The sequence below is a fragment of the Salvelinus namaycush genome, chromosome 25 (genome assembly GCF_016432855.1).
Source record: "Salvelinus namaycush isolate Seneca chromosome 25, SaNama_1.0, whole genome shotgun sequence".
In the NCBI taxonomy this organism is placed as follows: Eukaryota; Metazoa; Chordata; class Actinopteri; order Salmoniformes; family Salmonidae; genus Salvelinus; species Salvelinus namaycush.
The window spans coordinates 33,215,319-33,237,467 of NC_052331.1; the positions used below are offsets into that span (position 1 = coordinate 33,215,319).

Consider the following 22,149-nt stretch of genomic DNA (forward strand, 5'->3'; position numbering starts at 1 on the left):
GGGCTGGCGTGGTTACACGTGGTCTGCAGTTGTGAGGCCGGTTGGATGTACAGCCAAATTCTCTAAAATGACATTGGAGGCGGCTTTTGGTAGAGAAATGAATGTTCAATTCTTTGGTAACAGCTCTGGTGAACATTCCTGCAGTCAGCATGCCAATTGCACACTTCCTCAAAACTTGATACATCTGTGGCATTGTGTTGTGTGACAAAACTGCACATTTTAGAGTGGCCTTTTATTGTACCCAGCACAAGGTGCACCTGTGTAATGATCATACTGTTTAATCAGCTTCTTGATATGCCACACCTGTCAGGTGGATGGATTATTTTGGCAAAGGAAAAATGCTCACTAACAGGTATGTAAACAAATTTGTGCACAAAATTTGAGAGACATTTTCTGGGATATTTTATTTCAGCTCATGAAACATGGGACCCACTTTACATGTTGTGTTTATACTTTTGCTCAGTGTATAATTGAAAACAACAATAAAAACATTGAAATGGAGAATCTCCATTGAGATACAACAAAGCATGGGTTGCATGCATAATAACAAACATTCCATCTGGAGTGTCCCAAGTGTCACAAACAAAACCAGGATCTCCGTTATAAGAGCAGGTCCCTCTGTCCAGGGCTGCAGATTCATTCTTCCTCAATAATTGTAATTTGATGATAAGAAGCTTAAATTCTCTTGTTATTCTCCCACAGAGGAGACTGGGTGAAGAGCAGTGCAGCTAGAAGAGATTACCATTTGTGCCTGCTCTCCTCGTCCACTTAACATCAGCATCAGGTCAGCTGTTCCTAATTTGGTCAGCGACACTCATTGTCTCATGCCTTGGGCTTTTGGATGCATAAAGAGGGAGGAATATTAACCCCCAGGAATGAAGGGTAAACAGGCCTGTTGTGTTTAGGGGGATGTGGCTCATCATTGTATCATGGTGCATGAGTATAAGGGAGAGACCTGTGATAGAATGTGGCAGGTAGCCTAGTGGTTAAGAGCATTGGGCCAGTAACCGAAAGGTATCTGGTTTGAATTCCTGAGCTGACTAGTTGAAAAATAGGTATATGTGCCCTTGAGCAAGGCACTTAAGAAGAGCATCTGCTAAATAACCAAAATGTTTAAAATGGCACTGAATCCACAGTGCTGGCTCTCAATCCGCCATTGACTCAATCGGTTGACAACTGACTTTGTAAGTGAGATGATGAGGGTAAACATTGTAGATATAAAACATGACTGCCTTGCAAAATGGTTTTAGCCTGTAATGTAGACCTATTGTCTTTTATACGAGTGAATTGATATATGACCTTGTGATAAAATTGGGTCTAATCTCTATGATGTCCTGACTTGAACCTGTTAGAATTACACTCTCACAAAAAAGGCGATACCCAGAGGCTATAACTGCCCCAGAGGCTATAACTGCCTCAGAGGCTATAACTGCCCCAGAGGCTATAACTGCCCCAGAGGCTATAACTTCCCCAGAGGCTATAACTGCCTCAGAGGCTATAACTGCCCCGGAGGCTATAACTGCCCCGGAGGCTATAACTGCCCCGGAGGCTATAACTGCCCCGGAGTCTACAACTGCCCCGGAGTCTACAACTGCCCTGGAGGCTATAACTGCCCCGGAGGCAATAACTGCCACAGAGGCTATAACTGCCCCAGAGTCTACAACTGCCACAGAGGCTACAACTGCCCCAGAGTCTATAACTGCCCCAGAGTCTACAACTGCCCCGGAGTCTACAACTGCCCTGGAGGCTATAACTGCCTCGGAGGCTATAACTGCCCCGGAGGCTATAACTGCCCCGGAGTCTACAACTGCCCCGGAGGCTACAACTGCCCCGGAGTCTACAACTGCCTCAGAGGCTATAACTGCCCCAGAGGCTATAACTGCCCCGGAGTCTACAACTGCCACAGAGTCTACAACTGCCCCAGAGGCTATAACTGCTACAGAGGCTATAAGTGCCCCAGAGGCTATAACTGCCCCGGAGTCTACAACTGCCCCGGAGTCTACAACTGCCCCGGAGGCTATAACTGCCCCGGAGGCTATAACTGCCCCGGAGTCTACAACTGCCCCGGAGTCTACAACTGCCCTGGAGGCTATAACTGCCCCGGAGGCAATAACTGCCACAGAGGCTATAACTGCCCCAGAGTCTACAACTGCCACAGAGGCTACAACTGCCCCAGAGTCTATAACTGCCCCAGAGTCTATAACTGCCCCGGAGTCTACAACTGCCCCGGAGTCTATAACTGCCCCAGAGGCTATAACTGCCCCGGAGTCTATAACTGCCCCGGAGTCTACAACTGCCCCGGAGGCTATAACTGCCCCGGAGGCTATAACTGCCCCAGAGGCTACAACTGCCCCAGAGGCTACAACTGCCACAGAGGCTATAACTGCCCCAGTTGTGTATCGTCTCAAAGCCTCTGACCACAAATGACGGCCATAACCAAAACCCTCTCCTCAGGTTGTAGATCTCAGACGACCTCTCCCCTTTGTCCTCTGAACTCTGGTCTTCCCTCTCAGCCACTCTCCTCTCCTTGGCTGTCCTAAACTCTGTGGGAAACCTCTCAGCGCATTTGTGTCATCTCGACATTGTGTGTCCTGGGAGATAATGCCCCCACTTCGAGATCCCGCTTTTCTTCCATACAATCCCCACCCTCTCAGCTGAAGAGGTGCTGTGTGAAGTATGGTGCCCAGCACTAACTAGCCTATAAGTGAAGGACTGGGGTTAAAAGGTGGTTTTCAACCAGCCTCGCAGGACAGCAGCACAGCATCTCAACTCCCTCCCCACTGCTGTAAATATCCCCACCCTCCCCACTGCTGTAAACTCCCTTCCCCTGCTAATCTGGTAACTGTCAGTGATGGTCTAATGGATCTTAATGACTGATTTGATGGTGATGATAACTCTATTAAAGATAAAGGAGATAAGAGAGGGGTCCTGGTCTGGCTACTTGACCTCTCCTCAGAACATCAGTCATTACAGCTGGTGATTGGGTTGTTAGCCGTATGGTTGTAATCAAGCTAATTTACAGTCTGATTGATTTATGTTGATGTTAGTATTTTACCTGTTATAACTGTCCCTAAGTGCAAATAAAGATGGTAAACTTTATACTGGTGTAAATAAAGGGACAAACTTCGTACCGGTGCAACGCTGCTCTGCATTCAATACCGAGGAGCTGATTGATTGAAAAGACAAGTTTTAAATTAATTCTAGATTTGTGTTCAATCAACAAAATGCTAAACCTCAAATTCAATTTGTATTTTTGGGTTAGTGTCCAGCTTCGTCTTAATGGCTGAATAGACTTGTTGTGCACCAAAGCTGTAGGCAGCTGGTCCCAGGCATAAGTGACAAAAGCGGTTGCTTAGGTCCCCAGTTTTAGGAACTTCTGTTGAGAATAAGAATAGTAGTACACCAAGCGCAATTTCTAAATTCGGCTGTGCTTCAGCAGTAGTTGGTAGTTAGTCTAGCCAGCTATCTAAATTTGCAGTTATCATTGCCAAATACAAACCGGTACGCAGGGAACATACCCTTACCTCTAGGGGGCCCTCAATGATTGTGTTAGTCATTCTCACTCAGATATCATACTGTATTAACATGGCATAAGTCATTGCAAAATGTGTACAATTAAAGGAAATTAGCTTTAAAACTACGCCCCATGAGAAAATGTGTAGAATTGCAGGAAATTACCTTTCAAACATTTTTCTCTCCGCTGTCAAGAGGGGGATCGCTAAAATGTTTTACTGCTAGTTGGGGGGCTCCCCAACCAAATCTCACTTAGGGCCCCTAAAAGGCTAGGGCTGGCCCTGGCTATAGGACCAGTGATATTTGAGTGAACACCCCAGTACTTATATTGTGCTCATTTGGTGATCATTAGATATGTGTATTGGGACAAATATTTCCCCACAATTCATGTTTACCTCTTAGTTTTGGTCAAGTGAGGATTACGCTGTTTCATGCCATCCCTGCCAACTTTGGACGCTGCTACTTTGTCATTTGAATTGTGATGTCAGCTCAGACCAAGGACACAATTGACCCGATGACCCCTGACCCTTATAAACCCTGGGGTTAGAGTGCTTTATTCAAGGTGTTGCCATCTGTGGGCCCCACTCATCCCTTTCCCCTTCTCCCCCCTCCTTCTTCCTCATCTCTCTCTTTTCTCTCCCTGGTACTATCATCTTCTCCTGTGTCCAGGGGCAGAGGGGTGTGAAGACAGGTCTCTGTGGACGACTTGTTTGTCTCGATCAACTTTTAAACCCCAGAATAAAAGAGTGAGAGAAGCTCTTAAATTGATCACCATGGGGGAGATTTGTATGCACCTGCACCCATGCTTGTGTTTGTTGGATTTGTGTTCCAGAATTTTGTCTTCTCTGATTTCGCTATAACATGTTTGATCTTTTGCAGGGTCTTATAATTATAAATTATTTATAATAAATGATAATACAAGAGTTATTCAAATATATTTCCAAATGGATTGCTGCTTAGATTTAAAAAAAATAATATCCATATGTTAACTGCATTGATTACTTTAAAATGGAGATAAACAAGGTTACCACATTAATTATATTGTCTTCCACAGGAGGATTGATAGTTTTATAGATGTTAAATTAGCCATACACAGATTGTCAGTTTAATTAATTAAGACTAATCAACTAAACAAAACAACAAAGTTCATTGCTGGGGTGGTTGAAAGCAGTATGTGAATTTGTTGTTGCATGTTATAACAGAGTTACCATCTACTACATCTAAACATGTGTGTTGATGTTTGAGAATCTACAGATAATCTACAAGTTTCAGTGGTGCTGAAAGTGTGAGTAAACTTAAGGAACATGGCCAGGGAAGTCAATGGAGGAATAGAGTCATCTGCTGGCAAGAGCATACATTGCAGTAGATATATCTGTTAGTACCATCCACACAATCATATACTATGTTCATTACATAGTCTCTAGAACTCTAGGGATGAACTTTGAACCGCGCAAGAGATAGTTCATCCACCTCTCTTATCTCTCAGCTATGAGTGGGAACCACCGTCAGCCTGGTTATCAGTTTTGAGTTGAGTTAAAAGCCTGTACAATATTGACATTGGCAGTAGGAGACATTTGTTAAGCCCATACCAATACTGCTTGTGTCTGCGAGACATCATATTATAAATTATTCAAAGCCAATACCTTCAAAATTAAATGAAATTCAGGTGGAATTCACTCTCATCTCATATACAGTATGTTCGCATATAACATATTGTGTGTTTGATAAAACTCTATGATGTACGTAGATGGATAAAGAAAATCCAATCTGCATAGAGAAGTTATTGCAAAGCTTCAGCCCATGCGCTGATGAACACCATTCACACAGTGAGAGTTATAGTCCCATTGCTACACTGTGAAGATTCTGCCCAGTCCTTTTTCATGATGTACTCAGACGTGGTGCCATCCCCTTCTTTGAAATGCACCATAAGTCTCAATGGGGAACATTTAGTCATTTTGCACTTGATAGTCATGTTGTCGTTGATGAACTGGACAGTACACTTGCTAGGGTGTGGCCTCTCTTCCAAGCCTTGGAAGGGGGTGGCTTTGGCTCTAGAAGAGAAATTACCTGGACACACCAGCTGGTCCCTCTCTAAGGAGACCAGACCCTGTCCTGTCAAAGGCTCAGGGCCTTTACAATACACATTACTCAGGTCCTCCACCAAGTGACTGTGCTCCGCCACATAGTCATACAGATATAGCATGTGGCAGTCGCAGCTCCAGGGGTTCCTGCGCAGTCTCATCACGTTCTCGTGTAAGAACGCGTCAAAGAAGCCCTGAGGAAGGGTCTGGAGGTTGTTCTCTGAGAGGTACAGCTGCTCCAAGAAGGCCTGGTCCTCAAACAGCATGGCCTCCAGAGAGCTCAGGTTGTTATTCTGCAGGTGGACAATTTCAATCTTGGTGAGATCTTGGAAGATAGTTCCCGGCAGCGATGTGAGCTGGTTCTCCGAGAGGTCCAGGTTTTGCAGGCCCGTCAGGTTCCGAAAGACGTCCTCTGGAAGGTTAGTGAGCTGGTTCATTGACAGAAACAGGTGTGTGAGACTGGTTAGACGACCAAACGAGTCAGGCGAAAGCTGAACCAGCCTGTTGCCTTTGAGATCCAGCTCTTTCAAGCCAACAGGAAAGGTTCCAGAACTCACATTTGTGATCAAGTTGCTGCGAAGGTTCAGCTCCTCTAGTTTCTGTAAATGTGAAAAGACACCCTGAGGGAGGTAAGATATCTGGTTTCCCTGCAGGCAAAGCTCTTTCACGTGGGAGATGTTGTGGAAAGTGTCGGGCAAGAGGACGTTGATCATATTGTAGCCTAGTTTGAGGGACTCTAGCTGGGACAAGCCGCTGAGGAGCTCCTTGTCCACCCCTGTGAGCATGTTCAGGGACAGGTCAAGAGCGTGAATACTCAGGTTCTGGAAGAGCTGCCTGGGCAGGTGAGAGATGATGTTGCCCTTCAGCTGAAGAGTCCTCAGCTTCTGAAGCGAACTGAAGAGGCCGTCATTCAGTGACTTGAACCTGTTGAAGTTGAGCAAAAGTTTGGTGAGGTTTCTCTGCTTGCTGAAAGTTCCTAGGTTCAAACAATCCAGCCAAGAGTTGCCGCTGATCTCCAGCTCCTCGAGCCCGGTCAAGCGATCAAAGGCCATGGTGGAGACATCCCGCAGCAAATTGTTGAAGAAGACCAGCTTGGTGAGATGTCGGCTGTACTGCATCGTGATCGAGCCCAGGTGCGTCATTCCCGTCGTCATAATGACCAACTCCTTCACCTGTGTGGAGATGTTCGTGGGCATGCTTCTCATGCTCTCCTCAGAACACATCACCTTAGTCGGCGTGAAACACTGGCATCTGGGAGGACAATTTATGTCGGAAGTGTTCCCTTGGTAAGAGAGGTGGAGCATCAGGCATAACATGGAACCAAAGTCTTTCCACATTATTCACTGTAGAAATAGAATGAAGAGGTTTGAATTAAATGTATATTCTAATATTTCAAATACCTCTGTTCTTTGAGTGAGCACATTGAGTACAGTGGGCAAAAGGGAACACTTTTCCCAAATGTATTGGGTGAGGGGAATTACAATTCAGCTAGATGCTGACTGTGATGTTGACATCAACCCTCTAGCAAGCCTCCCTGATATTTAGCATTTCACAGAAAGTAATGCTATTAGCTAACCATTTTTAAGACATAGCAGGGCCATTGCTGACCGTTTGATATTCTGTTTCTTAAGCTCATAATCAAGAAAACCAGTCATAACATACCTGTGTTTTGTATCTGTGTTTAGAATTCCCACAAAGCAGAGGAAATAAATTCCCTTGTGGATTTGAGGGCTGAGTCCAACTGAGTCCAGCACTGTGCAAATCCACCCACAACATACCTACATTAGGCAAGACAAACCCTTTGGCTGTTGGACAGATTCTGTCATTCAATCATTAGCTCACAGGGGACGGGGACGGGGCAGTTTCCGAAATCAAATGGGGCTGCTGAGATTCAACGTGGTTGGTATGATATACAGTAGATATAGGGGGCCCATTTTGGAGACACTCTACACTGGTCATTGGGCGCTGCACTGTGACTGCCCTCTGAATCAGCCTTGTGTGTGTGTGTGTGTGTGTGTGTGTGTGTGTGTGTGTGTGTGTGTGTGTGTGTGTGTGTGTGTGTGTGTGTGTGTGTGTGTGTGTGTGTGTGTGTGTGTGTGTGTGTGTGTGTGTGTGTGTGTGTGTGTGTCGGACATGTTGGGTTCAGGAAGCAGAAGAGAAATGTCCATCTCAAAGTATTATTTTATACCAGGCCATGTGCAAACACTTTTACCAGAGACCTTCCTAAAGCAATCAAGTGACTCGTAGTACATTGCTCATCACATTCTATTACAAACAGTAGCAGAGAAGAAGAAAAAAAACAAGACATGTTCTGGCTTGGATGATAATTTAAGTGTGAGACTTCACTAAACCGTTACTGGACAACTGCCGTCATGGGCCCCAGCTGAATCTCTTTTGAGTGCAATTTGCCTTGGAACAGTATAAGAATAATGTGACTTCTTACTTAAAACCGGAATTTCTATTGTACCTGAATTTGTATTTCTTGTTGTGTCATTAGACTACAGCAGGAAAATAATCCTGCGGCAACTGGAAATTTGAATTATTATGTGGATTATAATTAATGTACATTTTTTGTAGGGGTTGCTACATTTCTCGTTAGGGAACATCAAGTCTGACATTTTAAAGTGGAAATGACAAACTTTAGAAGCCTTTTTAATCATTGAAAATTCTCAGCAACAGTGTGATCAAAAAACTTTATTATGTAAGATATACTTTTTTTCGACACAAAATTATGTTTTCCAATTATATTTTCTAGATGTAATGTAAATGGAGAAACTCCACTGACATAAAGTCATATTTTAAAGCTAAGTCTGTCGAATTTGGAATAATAAAAAAATGATCTGTGTCAAAGTCGCTGTCTTCGTTGTAGTTGTAGAGTTCTGAAGGCCTATTCAAATGATTCCATTCCTTATTGTGACATCATTAGAATAACATCACAGTGTTCTATTAATTTTATGAATATGATTCTGTGGTGATGCCCTCTCTGTCATGTATGGAATTATATGGTTCTGATGGAATTTGTTAGATTAGGTCTTTATGAAAGCAGGTTTGTGTGTCTTTTGTTCTTATGTTGTGTTGTTTTCTCAAGTGCGAAAAAGGGCTAGAAAAGGTGTCATTCATTACCTTCATTCATGATCAAATACCTGATAGACTTAGTCTACCATTGGAAACGTGTTTTTTTCTATCAAGTCATTGGTAGCCTACGACTACATTTTCTTGATCAACTAAAGAAAACCTTTTGATCATTAAATAAAAACCTGTAAAAGAAACTGGTGTCACACTTCACTGCGCCCTTTAAAATAAGGACAAAAAACTTCCACTAGGCGGCAATTACAACCCATTTCCAAAATGAATGGAATTCCAGGACATTCCTACAGGTGGCCCCAAAGGATGCGCTGTGTGTACACTAAATCCGGGAGGTACTGCGGGGGGCCAGACAATATATATATATATATATATATATATATATATATATATATATATATATATATATATATATATATATATATATATATATGTTTTTATGGATATCGCGAGCAACAACCGAATAAGCACATTTTGAATAACATAGACTACCTACAGTAGAAAAGAGGAGAGTATCTTCATTCTATTAATGCCAACTTTATTTTTCAATCCTAATATTGAGCAAGTGACACTCATTGAAGCCAATGACACTCACTGGAGTATCTGACAAATGCTTTGAAAAAGCACCTGTCAATAGGCTACCAGTAAGGCTGAATGCTGGCTAACCTTTGTTTAACCAGCAAAACAGCTGCTCTTACCGAAAATGTGTTTGGAATTACCTTTCTAGCAAGTGGGCTATATTAGAGTTTACACTTCCTCCAATGATAATGTGGGTAGGTCAAAATAATGAAAAAACGATCTCCCAAATCTATTCATTTTAAAACGTTGATTAGCTTAATCTTGCTATTACCATTCAGCTGGTGATAAGACAAGATATGTGATTTTTTTTTTTTTAACAACGTATGGTGAGGTCTCCCTGGGTCGCCGGTTTGCCTGGGAGGGGGTCCCTGGGCAAGAAAAGGTTGAAGGAACTAAATTACTAAATGTAAACTACACCTTTACCAGAGCGCCAAATAAGCGCAGATTGATGTTAATTGGGATGAGTCTTGTCCTGGAGACAGAACTGAGTTATTTCTGCAAGATGGGCCAGCTGAAAAGTCAAAATTGGCTATATTGTACAAATTCTTGAAAACAAAAATTGCTTTTTGGTCTTGATTTAAGGTTAGGGTTAGGCATTAGGGTTAGCAGTGTGGTTAAGGTTAGGGTTAAAGTTAGGGTAAGGTTTAAAATCAGATGTTATGACTTTGTGGCTGTGCCATCTAGTGACCACTCTGTGGAGCTGCCTCCAGAATAAGATTCATGACAAAAAACGCTAAACTGCCAACCAAGCGCAGACTGAAATATCGAAGATGTTCTATTATATTGACAAGAAAGTAAAGTGACCGCTCCAACAATGGAAAATACATGTCCTCAACGATGGAGGCAGGCGGGAGGAGGCAAGATCACGTGGGACCATTCTAGCCAATGAGAGGGTAGATACGCGTGTGACTAGGCAGAACTCCGATATAGAATAACTGTTTTCAAAGTTGCCGAAATGGCACGGGCGTCCACTTATATCAGTGCATTTATAATAACCTAACTATTACGAAACTTATATTCGATCAAATAAGGCTCTTGTAGCAAATTAGCAATTCCATTTTTATTGACCAAATTCGATACTCTCTCATTGGCCATAAAATAAAATCCTCACTTCGTGGTCTTATTTTCGTGGACAGATTTTGGGCGGAGTAACCCCTCTCGCTTTATCTCTTCATCTCTAGTTGTACCTGAAGTTTCGAGGACCCTTCTGGAATTTGGGATTTTATGTGGATTTTATGTGAATACTGAGTGGACCCAATTCATCTCTTCTATATTATTGAGGGTTTATCTTTCATTTATTAACCATTTATTTAGTGAAATGGCAAACGCGGGGATACAGCTCCTTGGATTCGTCTTGTCTTTTTTTGGCTTCATCGGGTTGATAGCATCCACGATCATGGCCGAGTGGAAACTGTCATCCTATGCTGGGGACAACATCATAACGGCGCAAGCCATGTACGAGGGGCTTTGGAAGTCTTGTGTGTCACAGAGCACTGGTCAAATCCAGTGTAAAGTCTACGATTCTCTGCTCCAACTAACGGGTAATTTATTACTTGAATTTATTTTTCATGCTTTACAGTACTATAAAAACAATTATTAACGATTTATCAAGCCTTTTTCATGGTTCAAAACTTAGTATCAGAAGGCCTATAAATTAATCCACATCTGTAAAGTGTTCATAAAATACTTGATACTACTCCACTGTTGGAACTAGGAATACGAGCATTTCACTACACCCGCAATAACATCTGCTAAATATGTGTATGTGACCAATAAAGTAAATTAATCTGATCTTTGAAAAAATGCATTACCCTACAATAGACTAAGTGAGGTTTAAGAACGTATCCCCCCATGCTACAGAAGATCTCATGCATGTACAGACAAGTCTTGAGAATGCCAAGGATAACCATCATGCCTGCTCCCCATGGTAACAGAGGAAAACACATGAGCTCCAACTACACTAGGTTTAAACCCCAACCCCATTGTGCGCCAGTGTCTGATACAATGGAAATCTGAAGTCCATATTAATTCAAAATCCAATTTCTTAACAAATGTTTGAAGAATGTTTTAATAAAGCAATAATGCCCGGGTGGGTGTGGTACAGTATATTACCAATATACCATGGCTAAGGGCTGTTCTTACGCACAACGCAACACGGAACGCCTGGATACATTCCTTAGCCGTGGTATATTGGCAATATACCACAAAACCCAGAGGTGCCTTATTGCTATTATAAACTGGTTACCAACTTAATTAAAGCAGTAGGCTTTCAGCCTATCAGCATTCACGGCTCGAACCACCCAGTTTATAATTAACATTCAGCATTTTCCTCGTCAATTGAACCTGCATTTGTTTTACTTTCAAGGTGATGAGACGCCATAATACATTTGCATTCCTTCCCAATTATCCATTTTCTATTATAATTTTATTAGCTCTGAATACATTGAGAATATAATATTCTTTAGGCAATCTGATGTTATTCAGTAGCTAGGCTATATGTATGCCCTATGACGTATGTAATAACATGTAATGGCATAGTAATGACAATCATTAAATATCAAATATGAAATTCTATTATTGATTGATTGTGTCTTCTGTCCTTTCTCTTGCCCCCAGGGATGGTGCAGGGCACACGAGGTCTCATGGTGGGTGCCATCCTGCTGGCTGGCATTGCCATCCTGGTGGCCATGGTGGGGATGAAGTGTACCACCTGTCTGGCTGAGGACCAGGAGCAGAAGCGCAAAGTTGCCCTGACTGGAGGAATCGTCATCATTATCGCAGGTGGGGCTTATAGTCCACACAGTGCCATGCAATAGATCTTTATTCATCTATTTGCATGAATCTTGTTCTTCTTTTTTTGTTTGTTGCTGAAACAGTTCCCGACTTGACACACCAAAGAAAGTGTTATACAAAGGTGTTGACTAAAGAAACAACACACTGGAAGTCATGCTAACTAGTAGTTAGTACCTCAGCCACATGTTTCAAAATAGTACGGGGTACTTCCTTTTAAACTTGATGTCATGTTTCCTCTGCCTACCCTGTCATTTCATACTGCATTACAAGCCCACATTTGTTTTCAACCAGATTCTTTCTACATAAATATCTATTGATGATTTTTCCTATGATGTTGTCCTCCTGTCACTTAGGTCTGTGTGCTCTGGTGGGGACTTCCTGGTACGGGAACAGAATAGCAAAGGAATTCTACGACCCCTTCACTCCTACAAACTCCAGGTGTGCTGTCATCATCATTTTGACAGGGGACTAGGAAGGCTTTGTTTGTCTTCGGGGAGAATCATAACCTAGCTGGGTTTTGCGTAAATTATGCAATATATTACGATTGTGTGAATATTATAGATACGCAATATTTCAAGGTTGCAGTTGTGCCTCTATACATAATTTACCATAATCAATGTTTAGTTCTTGATTGATATTGTTATTGAAATGTCTATCTGCAGGTATGAGTTTGGCAAGGCCCTGTTCGTAGGTTGGGGCTCTGCCTGCCTCACCATCATAGGTGGAGCCTTCCTTTGTTGCAACTGCTCCAGTAAAGGCTCAGGAAAGTCCTCCCGCTACCCCCCGAACCACTCCGCTGCCCCGGCAGGCAGAGACTACGTCTAGAGCCTGGGGATATCCAGAAGACCAGGGTCGTGTTCATTAGGGTAGAGGTTTCAAAATGTTGTGCAACGGAAAAATCGAAAACAAGCCTTTACTTACTGGTCGGGTAGTGCCTTCCCGTTTCACTCCATTTAAGTCCGTTTTCCTCTGTTTTGTGCTGAACATGACCCACCTCCATCCATCCGCTCTCTATTCAGGGTACAGCACTGCCTAGGGTCAAAGCTGGGGTTATTTTTTGTTGATTTGATGGTTGGTTTGGTTGGATTCATGATTTCTGGCATTTTCATTTCTGGTTGTTTTACTGTGAGACTCTCCACTAGCAACCAATATATCCATGGTGCATACATACAGTACTCATACAGTACTCTATTACTATTTTCACACTATCGATTCAACCCAAACTGCACTGTGCTGGCTCTGATGTTTTCTTTTCACACTGTTCATGATTCCAGCAACTATGGTGGATGCGTAACGAGGACAGCACTGTTCAGCTCGGCCCCGCTTAGGTCGGCCCAGTAGTGTGAAAATAGTATTTGTGTGTAGTTTGAGATGTACAGTGCATTATATTTAGACCCCTTGACTTTTTCCAGGTTTTGTTACATTACAGCCTTATTCTAAAATGTATTAAATTGTTTCCCCCCCTCATCAATTTATACACAATACCCCATAATGACAAAGCAAAAACAGTTTATTTTTTATTTTAGCAAATGTATAAAAAATTGAAATATCACATTTACATAAGTATTCAGACCCTTTACTCAGTACTTTGTTGAAGCACCTTTGGCAGCGATTACAGCCTTGAGTCTTCTTGGGTATGATGCTCCAAGCTTGCCACACCTGTATTTAGGGAGTTTGTCCCATTCTTCTCTGCAGATCCTCTCAAGCTCTTTGTGTTAAACGCTCTACAACAAAGCTTTCTTAGTGTCCAGCAAGCTTTCTCTGCCCTTAACCTTGTTCTGAACACCTCCAAAACAAAGGTCATGTGGTTTGGTAAGAAGAATGCCCCTCTTCCCATCTCTGTGATTACTACCTCTGAGGGGTTAGAGCTTGAGGTAGTCACCTCATACGAGTACTTGGGAGTACTCAGCACATATCGAAGGTGCAGGCTAATATTAAATCTAGACTTGGTTTCCTCTATCGTAATCGCTACTCTTTCACCACAGCTGCCAAACTAAACCTGATTCAGATGACCATCCTACCCATGCTAGACTACGGAGACATCATTTATAGATCGGTAGGTAAGGGTGCTCTCGAGCGGCTAGATGTTTTTTACCATTCGGCCATCAGATTTACCACCAATGCTCCTTATAGGACACATCACTGCACTCTATACTCCTCTGTAAACTGGTCATCTCTGTATACACGTCGCAAGACCCACGGTTTGATGCTTATTTACAAAACCCTCTTAGGCCTCACTCCCCCCTATCTGAGATATCTACTGCAGCCCTCATCTTCCACATTCAACACACATTCTGATAGTCACATTCAGTTAAAGGTCCCCAAAGCACACACATCCCTGGGTCGCTCGTCTTTTCAGTTCGCTTCAACTAGTGACTGGAACGAGCTGCAACAAACACTCAAACTGGACAGTTTTATTTCCATTTCTTTATTCAAAGACTCAATCAAGTACACTCTTACTGACAGTTATGGCTGCTTTGCGGGATGTATTGTTGTCTCTACCTTCTTGCCTGTTGTCTGTGCCCAATAATGTTTGTACCATGTTGTGCTGCTGCCATCTTGTGTTGCTACCATGTTGTTGACATGTTGTGTTGCTACCATGTTGTTGACATGTTGTGTTGCTACCATGCTGTGTTTTCATGTGTTGCTGCCATGCTATGTTGTTGTCGTAGGTCTCGCTTTATGTAGTGTTGTGGTGTCTCTCCTGTTGTGATGTGTGTTTTAAAGTTTAATTAAATCCCAGTCCCCGTCCACACAGGAGGCCTTTTGCCTTCTGATAGGCCGTCATTGTAAATAAGAATATGTTCTTAACGGACTTGCCTAGTTAAATAAAGGTTAAATAAAAAGTTCTGTCAGGTTGGATGGGGAGTGTTGCTGCACAGCTATTTTCAGGTTTCTCCAGAGATGCTCGATCAAGTTCATGTCCGGGCTCTGGCTGGGCCACTCAAGGACATTCATTGGAAGGTAAACGTTCGCTCCAGTCTGAGGTGCTGACCGCTCTGGAGCAGGTTTTCATCAAGGATCTCTCTGTACTTTGCTCCGTTCATCTTTCCCTAAATCCTGACTAGTCTCCCAGTCCCTGCTGCTGACAAACATCCCCACATTATGATGCTGCCACCACCATGCTTCACCGTAGGGATGGTTGCCACCACCATGCTTCACCGTAGGGATGGTGACAGGTTAACTCCAGACATGACGCTTGGCATTCAGGCCAAAGAGTTCAATCGTGGTTTCATCAGACCAGAGAATCTTGTTTCTCATGGTCTGAGCCCTTCTCCCCCGATTGCTCAGTTTGGCCGGGCAGCCAGCTCTAGGAAGAGTCTTGGTGGTTCCAAACTTCCTCCATTTAAGAATAATGGAGGCCACTGTGTTCTTGGGGACCTTCAATAATGCAGAATTTTTTTGGTACCCTTCACCAGAACTGCCTCGACACAATCCTCTCTCGCAGTTCTACAGACAATTATTTTGACCTGGTGGCTTGGTTTTTGCTCGGACATGCACTGTCAACTGTGGAACCTTCTACAGGAGCCTTTCCAAATCATGTCCAATCAATTGAATTTACCACAGGTGGACTCCAATCAAGTTGTAGAAAACTCTCAAGGATGATCAATGGAAACAGGATGCACCTGAGTTCAATTTCGAGTCTCATAGCAAAGGGTCTGATTACTTATGTAAATAAGATATTTCTGTTTTTATTTTTGTTACATTTGCAAATATTTATAAAAACCTGTTTTTGCTTTGTCATTATGGAGTATTGTATGTAGATTGCTGAGGATTTTTGGGGGTTTTAATACATTTTAGAATAAGGCTGTAACGTAACAAAATGTGGAAAAGGGAAGGGGTCTGAATACTTTCCGAATGGACTGTAGCTTGCTAATGCTGTGAGCAGTATCTTCTCAAAAATGCACTGAAATACAGTGGTGTAAAGTACTTAAGTCAAAAATACTTTGAAGTACTACTTAAGTAGTTTTTTGGGGTATCTGTACTTTACTATTTATATTTTTGACAACTTTTACTTCACTACATTCCTAAAGAAAATAATGTACTTTTTACTCCATACAGACACTCAAAAGTACTCGTTACATTTTTTTATGCTTAGCAGGACAGGAAAATGGTCCAATTCACATATTATCAAGAGAAAATCCCTGGTCATCCTACTGCCTCTGCTCGGGCGGACTCACTAAATGCTTCTGAGTGTTGGGGTGTGCCTCTAGCTATCCAAACAAATAAAAAATAAGACCATTTTGCCATTTGGTTTGCTTAATATAAGCAATTTGAAATGATTTATACTTTTACTTCTGATACTTAATAAGGTTTAATTCCAAATACTTTTAGACTTTTACTCAACTAGTATTTTACTGGGTGGCTTACTTGAGTCATTTTCTATTAAGGTATCTATACTTTCACTAGACAAATAAACCTTTTATTATGTTCTGTGTGATAATAGACAAATAAACCTTTTATTATGTTCTGTGTGATAATAGACAAATAAACCTTTTATTATGTTCTGTGTGATAATAGACAAATAAACCTTTTATTATGTTGTGTGTGATAATGGACGAATAACCTTTTATTATGTTCTGTGTGATAATGGACGAATAACCTTTTATTATGTTCTGTGTGATAATGGACGAATAAACCTTTTATTATGTTCTGTGTGATAATGGACGAATAAACCTTTTATTATGTTCTGTGTGATAATGGACAAATAACCTTTTATTATGTTCTGTGTGATAATGGACAAATAACCTTTTATTATGTTCTGTGTGATAATAGACAAATAAACCTTTTATTATGTTCTGTGTGATAATGGACGAATAAACCTTTTATTATGTTCTGTGTGATAATAGACAAATAACCTTTTATTATGTTCTGTGTGATAATGGACAAATAACCTTTTATTATGTTCTGTGTGATAATGGACGAATAACCTTTTATTATGTTCTGTGTGATAATGGACGAATAACCTTTTATTATGTTCTGTGTGATAATGGACGAATAACCTTTTATTATGTTCTGTGTGATAATAGACAAATAAACCTGGCTGTTGTTTTAAAGGTAAGTGTTTATAATAGTTTTGATATCGGATGTTTTTTTGCCTGTGTTATCACAGAAGAGCTTTTTATTTTATTTAGAAGTCAGGTATTATGAAATGAATATTTAGAGAGTGCGTAACACAGTAACTAAATTAGATCTATAGTTCTCTCCTGACTCCGTTAGCTCCTGCGTTATATTTTGAAAAGGGAGTTGTCTCGACATGATTTGTGCTGATATACCTTGTGCCTGCAGTAACACGCCTCTGAGGGTCTTTAGAACATTTGAGAGGAATTTCTAGAAAAAAAAATATATTTAAAAATCACCATTGAATTTTCAATAGATATGAACATGTATATCCCACTCTCAATTATGTATTACTGTTGACAATATTCATGTTTATTTAACTGTATCCAAATTTAGACTAAAACTAGTGAAATAAAGAATTAACATTCTCATCCTTGATGTTCCAACATGCATACTGTAGGCAAAAACTTTACTCCTCTCCAAGGAAATCATAGGTAACTTTCTTCCACATACTATCTTTAGAATGGGTTTCAATACAGTCGTTGGTTTCAATAAACAATCCTTAGCGGTAAAATGTGTAACCCCAGGGTTATGATTTCACGGCACGCCCAGTCATCCTAACAGAGCCAAGATGCTGGGGAGTGACTAAACCAAAAGGAATTCTTCATATCTCCAACAACCTGCCTTTACATGTTCCTGGAACCTTCTCTCTGCTGGGAGAGGGAGTTGTCCTCTGAATTTAGCCTCAGCCATCCAATGTCACCTCTATTCACCATATCCACCCATGTTAGAATTCAATCCACTGACACAACTTTACTTATGAATGTTAGAGCAGGTAATTATAGTGAAATAACTAAAGTGATATAAAAAGAGATTGTTGTGATTTTTCTATTGAAATAATGCTGTGTAAGTTCTTAGCACTATCGCTAGGCTAATGTTTAAAACCTGAGTTGAGTTTTCCAGTTGCAGCTGTGCCTCTAACTGTCCAGTACAACAGTATAGGACTATAAAGCAAGCGCACATGACCTGAAACATCCTCCTGGATCTGAAGGTGCTTGGGGGCTGCGGTTAGAGGGGTAGTTTACGAACCACCCAAAGGTTTTCACTCTTGCACTGATTTCTTAGCAGACAGCACCACCCTCTGGCGCCACCTATAATTGATGTTTAATATTGTACTAAATGTTCATTGTTCATCAGGAAAAATAGTATTTTAAAGCCCAAAAGGAACAGACATCCTTGGGAGATCAAATAAGTTATACTGTAATGGCCAGTAAGTCTGAGGGCATCATTTGAGGGTTTATATCATGAAAAACATGTAGCAACCCAATCAATCTCCCTCTCCCACGAATAAGCATTCATAAACAACTTACACAATTTTATTACAATCATAATCATTTATGAAGCATTCAAAAACATAAATAAATATGTATTAGTGTAACAGTTTAACTTTCGTCCGTCCCCTCGCCCCTACCCGGGCTCGAGCAAGGGGGGACAACTACTTCAGGTCTCAGAGCGAGTGACGTCACCGATTGAAACGCTATTAGCGCGCACCACCGCTAACTAGCTAGCCATTTCACATCGGTTACATTAGCATACATTTCATAAATACTTATTCATGTAAAGGATTATACAGTGTCAAGAATTGATACGTTAGAAAACTCCCATACCGTGATAACGGAAAAGCAATCTCCAAAGAAAACGCCATACCTGGCCATACCTGACCATACCTGCCGCCACATAGATGCTGTATGTACAACCAGGAATTGCCTTGCAGGTAAAAGACCACTAGAGGACAGCAGAGATCCACACGCACCTCCTGTGGCGATAAGAGCTACTAGAGATAATTTGTGTTGACTATTTATCGTCTTGGCCGTTTAAACAAGTGATCCCAGAAGGCTAAACAGCAACGTCTAGTTGGGGAGATAAACAGGATGAACAAAGTGTGCTAATTGACGACTATCGCCGAGGTAAATTATCTGAGTTCACACAGAGTTCAGTAACAGTAATTCATTCACATTAGTAGGTTATTTTCTTACATTGGGGTCAATTTAATTTCAAGATATGACTGTAATCGTTCCATGACTTTTATTGATAGTAGCGAAAAAGGCATTTAGACTGACGAAATGCATTCACACAGCAGCACTTAACACAAGGCATGGTAGGCTACCCACTTTAACATCAGTGTTTCAGACCTGGATTACATCCAGCTGCTACTAATGCAATCACAGCGACAGCTGTGCTGCTCGCAAATGCAGACATTTCAACTGCATGGCACAGTGTGTCTGGTATGTGTCAAACCTAAATGACAAATGGAAATCCATTGCATTATCAACATCCCGTTTTACAAACGCACTCGAAATAGTACAGGATGTAGGTGTAACAGTATAATTTTAGGGCGTCCCCTCGCCCCGACCCGGGCGCAAACCAGAGACCCTCTGCACACATCAACAACAGTTACCCACGAAGTGTCGTTACCCATCACTCCACAAAGGCCGCGACCCTTGCAGAGCAAGGGGAACCACTACTTCAAGGTCTCAAAGCGAGTAACGTAACCGATTGAAACGCTATTAGCGCGCACCACCGCTAACTAGCTAGCCATTTCACATCCGTTACATAGGATCTTAATTCGACTTTGTTGCTGAGAAGAATTAGGTTTAAAAGGTGTAAAAAGTCTTCTAACTTTTGTAATTTACACTTTAAAAATGTCAGACTTGATTTACCCTCACGATAATGTATCAACCACTTCAGAAAATGATGTGTGAGGCACCCATTAGATATATATCTAAATTCAACAAAGTTTCGGACAAAGATTTTGTCCTTTCTCCTTGCTTTTGAATGAAGCTATACTTGTTCACTGTATCACATAGACTTTGAACAAGTATATCTTCATTCAAAAGCAAGGAGAAAGGACTAACTCTTTGTCAGAAAACTTTGTTGAATTTAGATATAAATTTAATGGGTGCCTCACACATCAAGCGTTTTTCTTATCAAAGACACACACAGCTCTGATTCATTCATGTGTGACGGAGCTTTGGAACTTTTAAATCATTTCATCCTATTACCCTCAAGCGTGAATTAGCACAGACAACCACAGACATATAATGTTTACCAGTCATATTGCCAGGGTTAGAGGTTCCAAGCCTGTTCTGTTCATTCTATTTCTATGTGGACAACTGTGTCACACGGGGCCATGAGATGAGAAATAGATTCCTCTGAATTACATCCAGACCATAGAACCCCGCTGCCCAACCCTTCTCTTTGCCAAAAGATAATCAATGCTTCTCAGTCTGTGTGAGATACCATAATTTAGCTCAAAGAGGCCGTTCAAGTCTCAGGGAACAGTTTGTTCAATGTGAGTAGCCTAAAGAGGCCATTGGTGCATTCGCAGACAGCACTGTTTATCGACTGTTTAAACGACTTCTTTGGAAAGAGACAAAAGAAGGAATCCTGCATTTCTTGAAGTAAAGAATTTTTTACGTATCCAATAAGGTTCTTGTGAATTCAAGAGACTTAGTCAATAATGAGATAGAATGGCAAAGGCTTGTACTGTACCATCATGACTACAGTAAGACATTCATTCTAGTTAAAAAGACTAAGATACTATTTTTGGCTGTAGGGCTAGAGGCCATGTATACTCTAAATCCATTGCACAAGCCATTATGTAATTAACCCATATTACGTCTGATTCTCGCCTGTTGCCATACACCTGCCACTGAGCTTCCACCTGAAACTGAGCCGCCAACGAGTTTAGCATTTCCAAAGCTCTCTCCAGCAGCAGACTCCCTGAAGAAGAATCTGTGGTGACGCTGCTTCTGGATTAACACTTTAAAGTCGGATTATTCGAGCTTCACGGACTGTTCGTATTCCTCAACCTAACGTGACCTCTAATGAAAACTTCACACGGGACTGGAAAACCGGAGAGTGTTGGCATTTAGGCTAAAGAATATGTGGGACCACTAAGGGTTAACCGGTTCACCGGTACACCGGAGAGAGTTGGCATTAAGTACAAAGTCCATGGGTTAAACCAGGCAGAAACACCTGTCAGGAATCTCTCTTTGACAAGAAGTGAGATTAGTTCACATTAGTGTACTACTTGATTAGAGTCTGGGGCCTCCAATCGTCATCACGGACCAAGGATTGTAAATCAAGTGACTGACCCATAACAATAACACTGGGATGGCACAGAAGCTAAGAGGAGAGAGTTGGCCACTGGAAGGCCTGATCAGAACGGTAATAATTACCAGTATCTCTGCTTCGTTGAGTCCACATGGTTTTGACTAATTTACTAATTAACTGACTAATTGACCTTCGGGTGATGATACAGTATGTCACCAGCACATACACAGCTAACAGCAGCATTTTCATTATCGAAAAGTTACATACAGAAACTGTATTTACACAAATTAAATTGTATGAGACATCACCGGTTATGGTCCATTGCAGTTTGTAATAGTAATAGTAATGGAAACTCACTGCAAAGCCAGTGATCTGACTTTGCAGAAGATAGTGGGGTTAGGACCCATAGGATCCAACAAAAGGAGAACTAGGCGTAAAGAATTAGTGATGCAGGAAACCGATGTGTGCTTTTAGAGGTCAACTCACATAGGTCAAAACATGTATATAAGATCATGGCAACTTGGAAAGACACACCTTAACCTCTGGCTTCAGATCATCTTCAACTGTTGGTATTTTTTATTTGAAGCTGAATATGAGTCAACATGGAGAGTTATTCGCAGTCGAGATCATCTTCGTTAAGATAAATTAATGAGATAATGCTCGGTTGATGTTGATTGCAATTGACTCGGCGTCGCTCAGCGAGTTGGAGTAGTGGGGGTGGGTTGGGGAAGGGGGGAAGACAATCTGAACAGCAGCATCTCCAGCAAACAGCATGTCCACAAAGCTCTCATCTCATTCTCAACAGCGTCATGAACTCCCTTGACCTGAACAAGCTGCGGGATCACGATGTACACCGGGAGAGGATGGAGGTTACCACGGCAACGTGTGTGTCATGCATTATGCTGTGAACTGTGATTATTTA

At 41.6% G+C, this 22,149-nt stretch overlaps 2 protein-coding genes across 2 annotated transcripts; one reads left to right on the forward strand and one right to left on the reverse strand.

The window, feature by feature from the left end:
• Positions 1 to 4,431: 4,431 nt before the first annotated feature.
• Positions 4,432 to 7,390, reverse strand: zgc:153913 (carboxypeptidase N subunit 2). The gene is made up of 2 exons (XM_038964262.1): positions 7,257 to 7,390; positions 4,432 to 6,937 (listed from the first exon to the last, which is right to left on the reverse strand). The coding sequence occupies exon 2, from the start codon at positions 6,929 to 6,931 to the stop codon at positions 5,333 to 5,335; it is 1,599 nt and encodes a 532-aa protein (XP_038820190.1). The 5' UTR covers positions 6,932 to 6,937; positions 7,257 to 7,390; the 3' UTR covers positions 4,432 to 5,332.
• Positions 7,391 to 10,575: 3,185 nt separating this feature from the next.
• On the forward strand, positions 10,576 to 13,029 carry cldn1 (claudin 1). The gene is made up of 4 exons (XM_038963219.1): positions 10,576 to 10,798; positions 11,874 to 12,038; positions 12,404 to 12,488; positions 12,713 to 13,029. Exons 1-4 carry the CDS (start codon positions 10,576 to 10,578, stop codon positions 12,873 to 12,875), a joined length of 636 nt encoding a protein of 211 aa, XP_038819147.1. The 3' UTR covers positions 12,876 to 13,029.
• The last annotated feature ends 9,120 nt before the right edge of the window (positions 13,030 to 22,149 follow it).

Coding starts and splice junctions, on each gene's coding strand:
- zgc:153913 (XM_038964262.1), bottom strand. CDS start 6,931: ATGTGGAAAGACTTTGGTTCCATGTTATGCCTGATGCTCCACCTCTCT.
- cldn1 (XM_038963219.1), top strand. CDS start 10,576: ATGGCAAACGCGGGGATACAGCTCCTTGGATTCGTCTTGTCTTTTTTT. Junction 10,799..11,873: donor TTCTCTGCTCCAACTAACGG/GTAATTTATTAC, acceptor TCTTGCCCCCAG/GGATGGTGCAGGGCACACGA. Junction 12,039..12,403: donor AATCGTCATCATTATCGCAG/GTGGGGCTTATA, acceptor CCTGTCACTTAG/GTCTGTGTGCTCTGGTGGGG.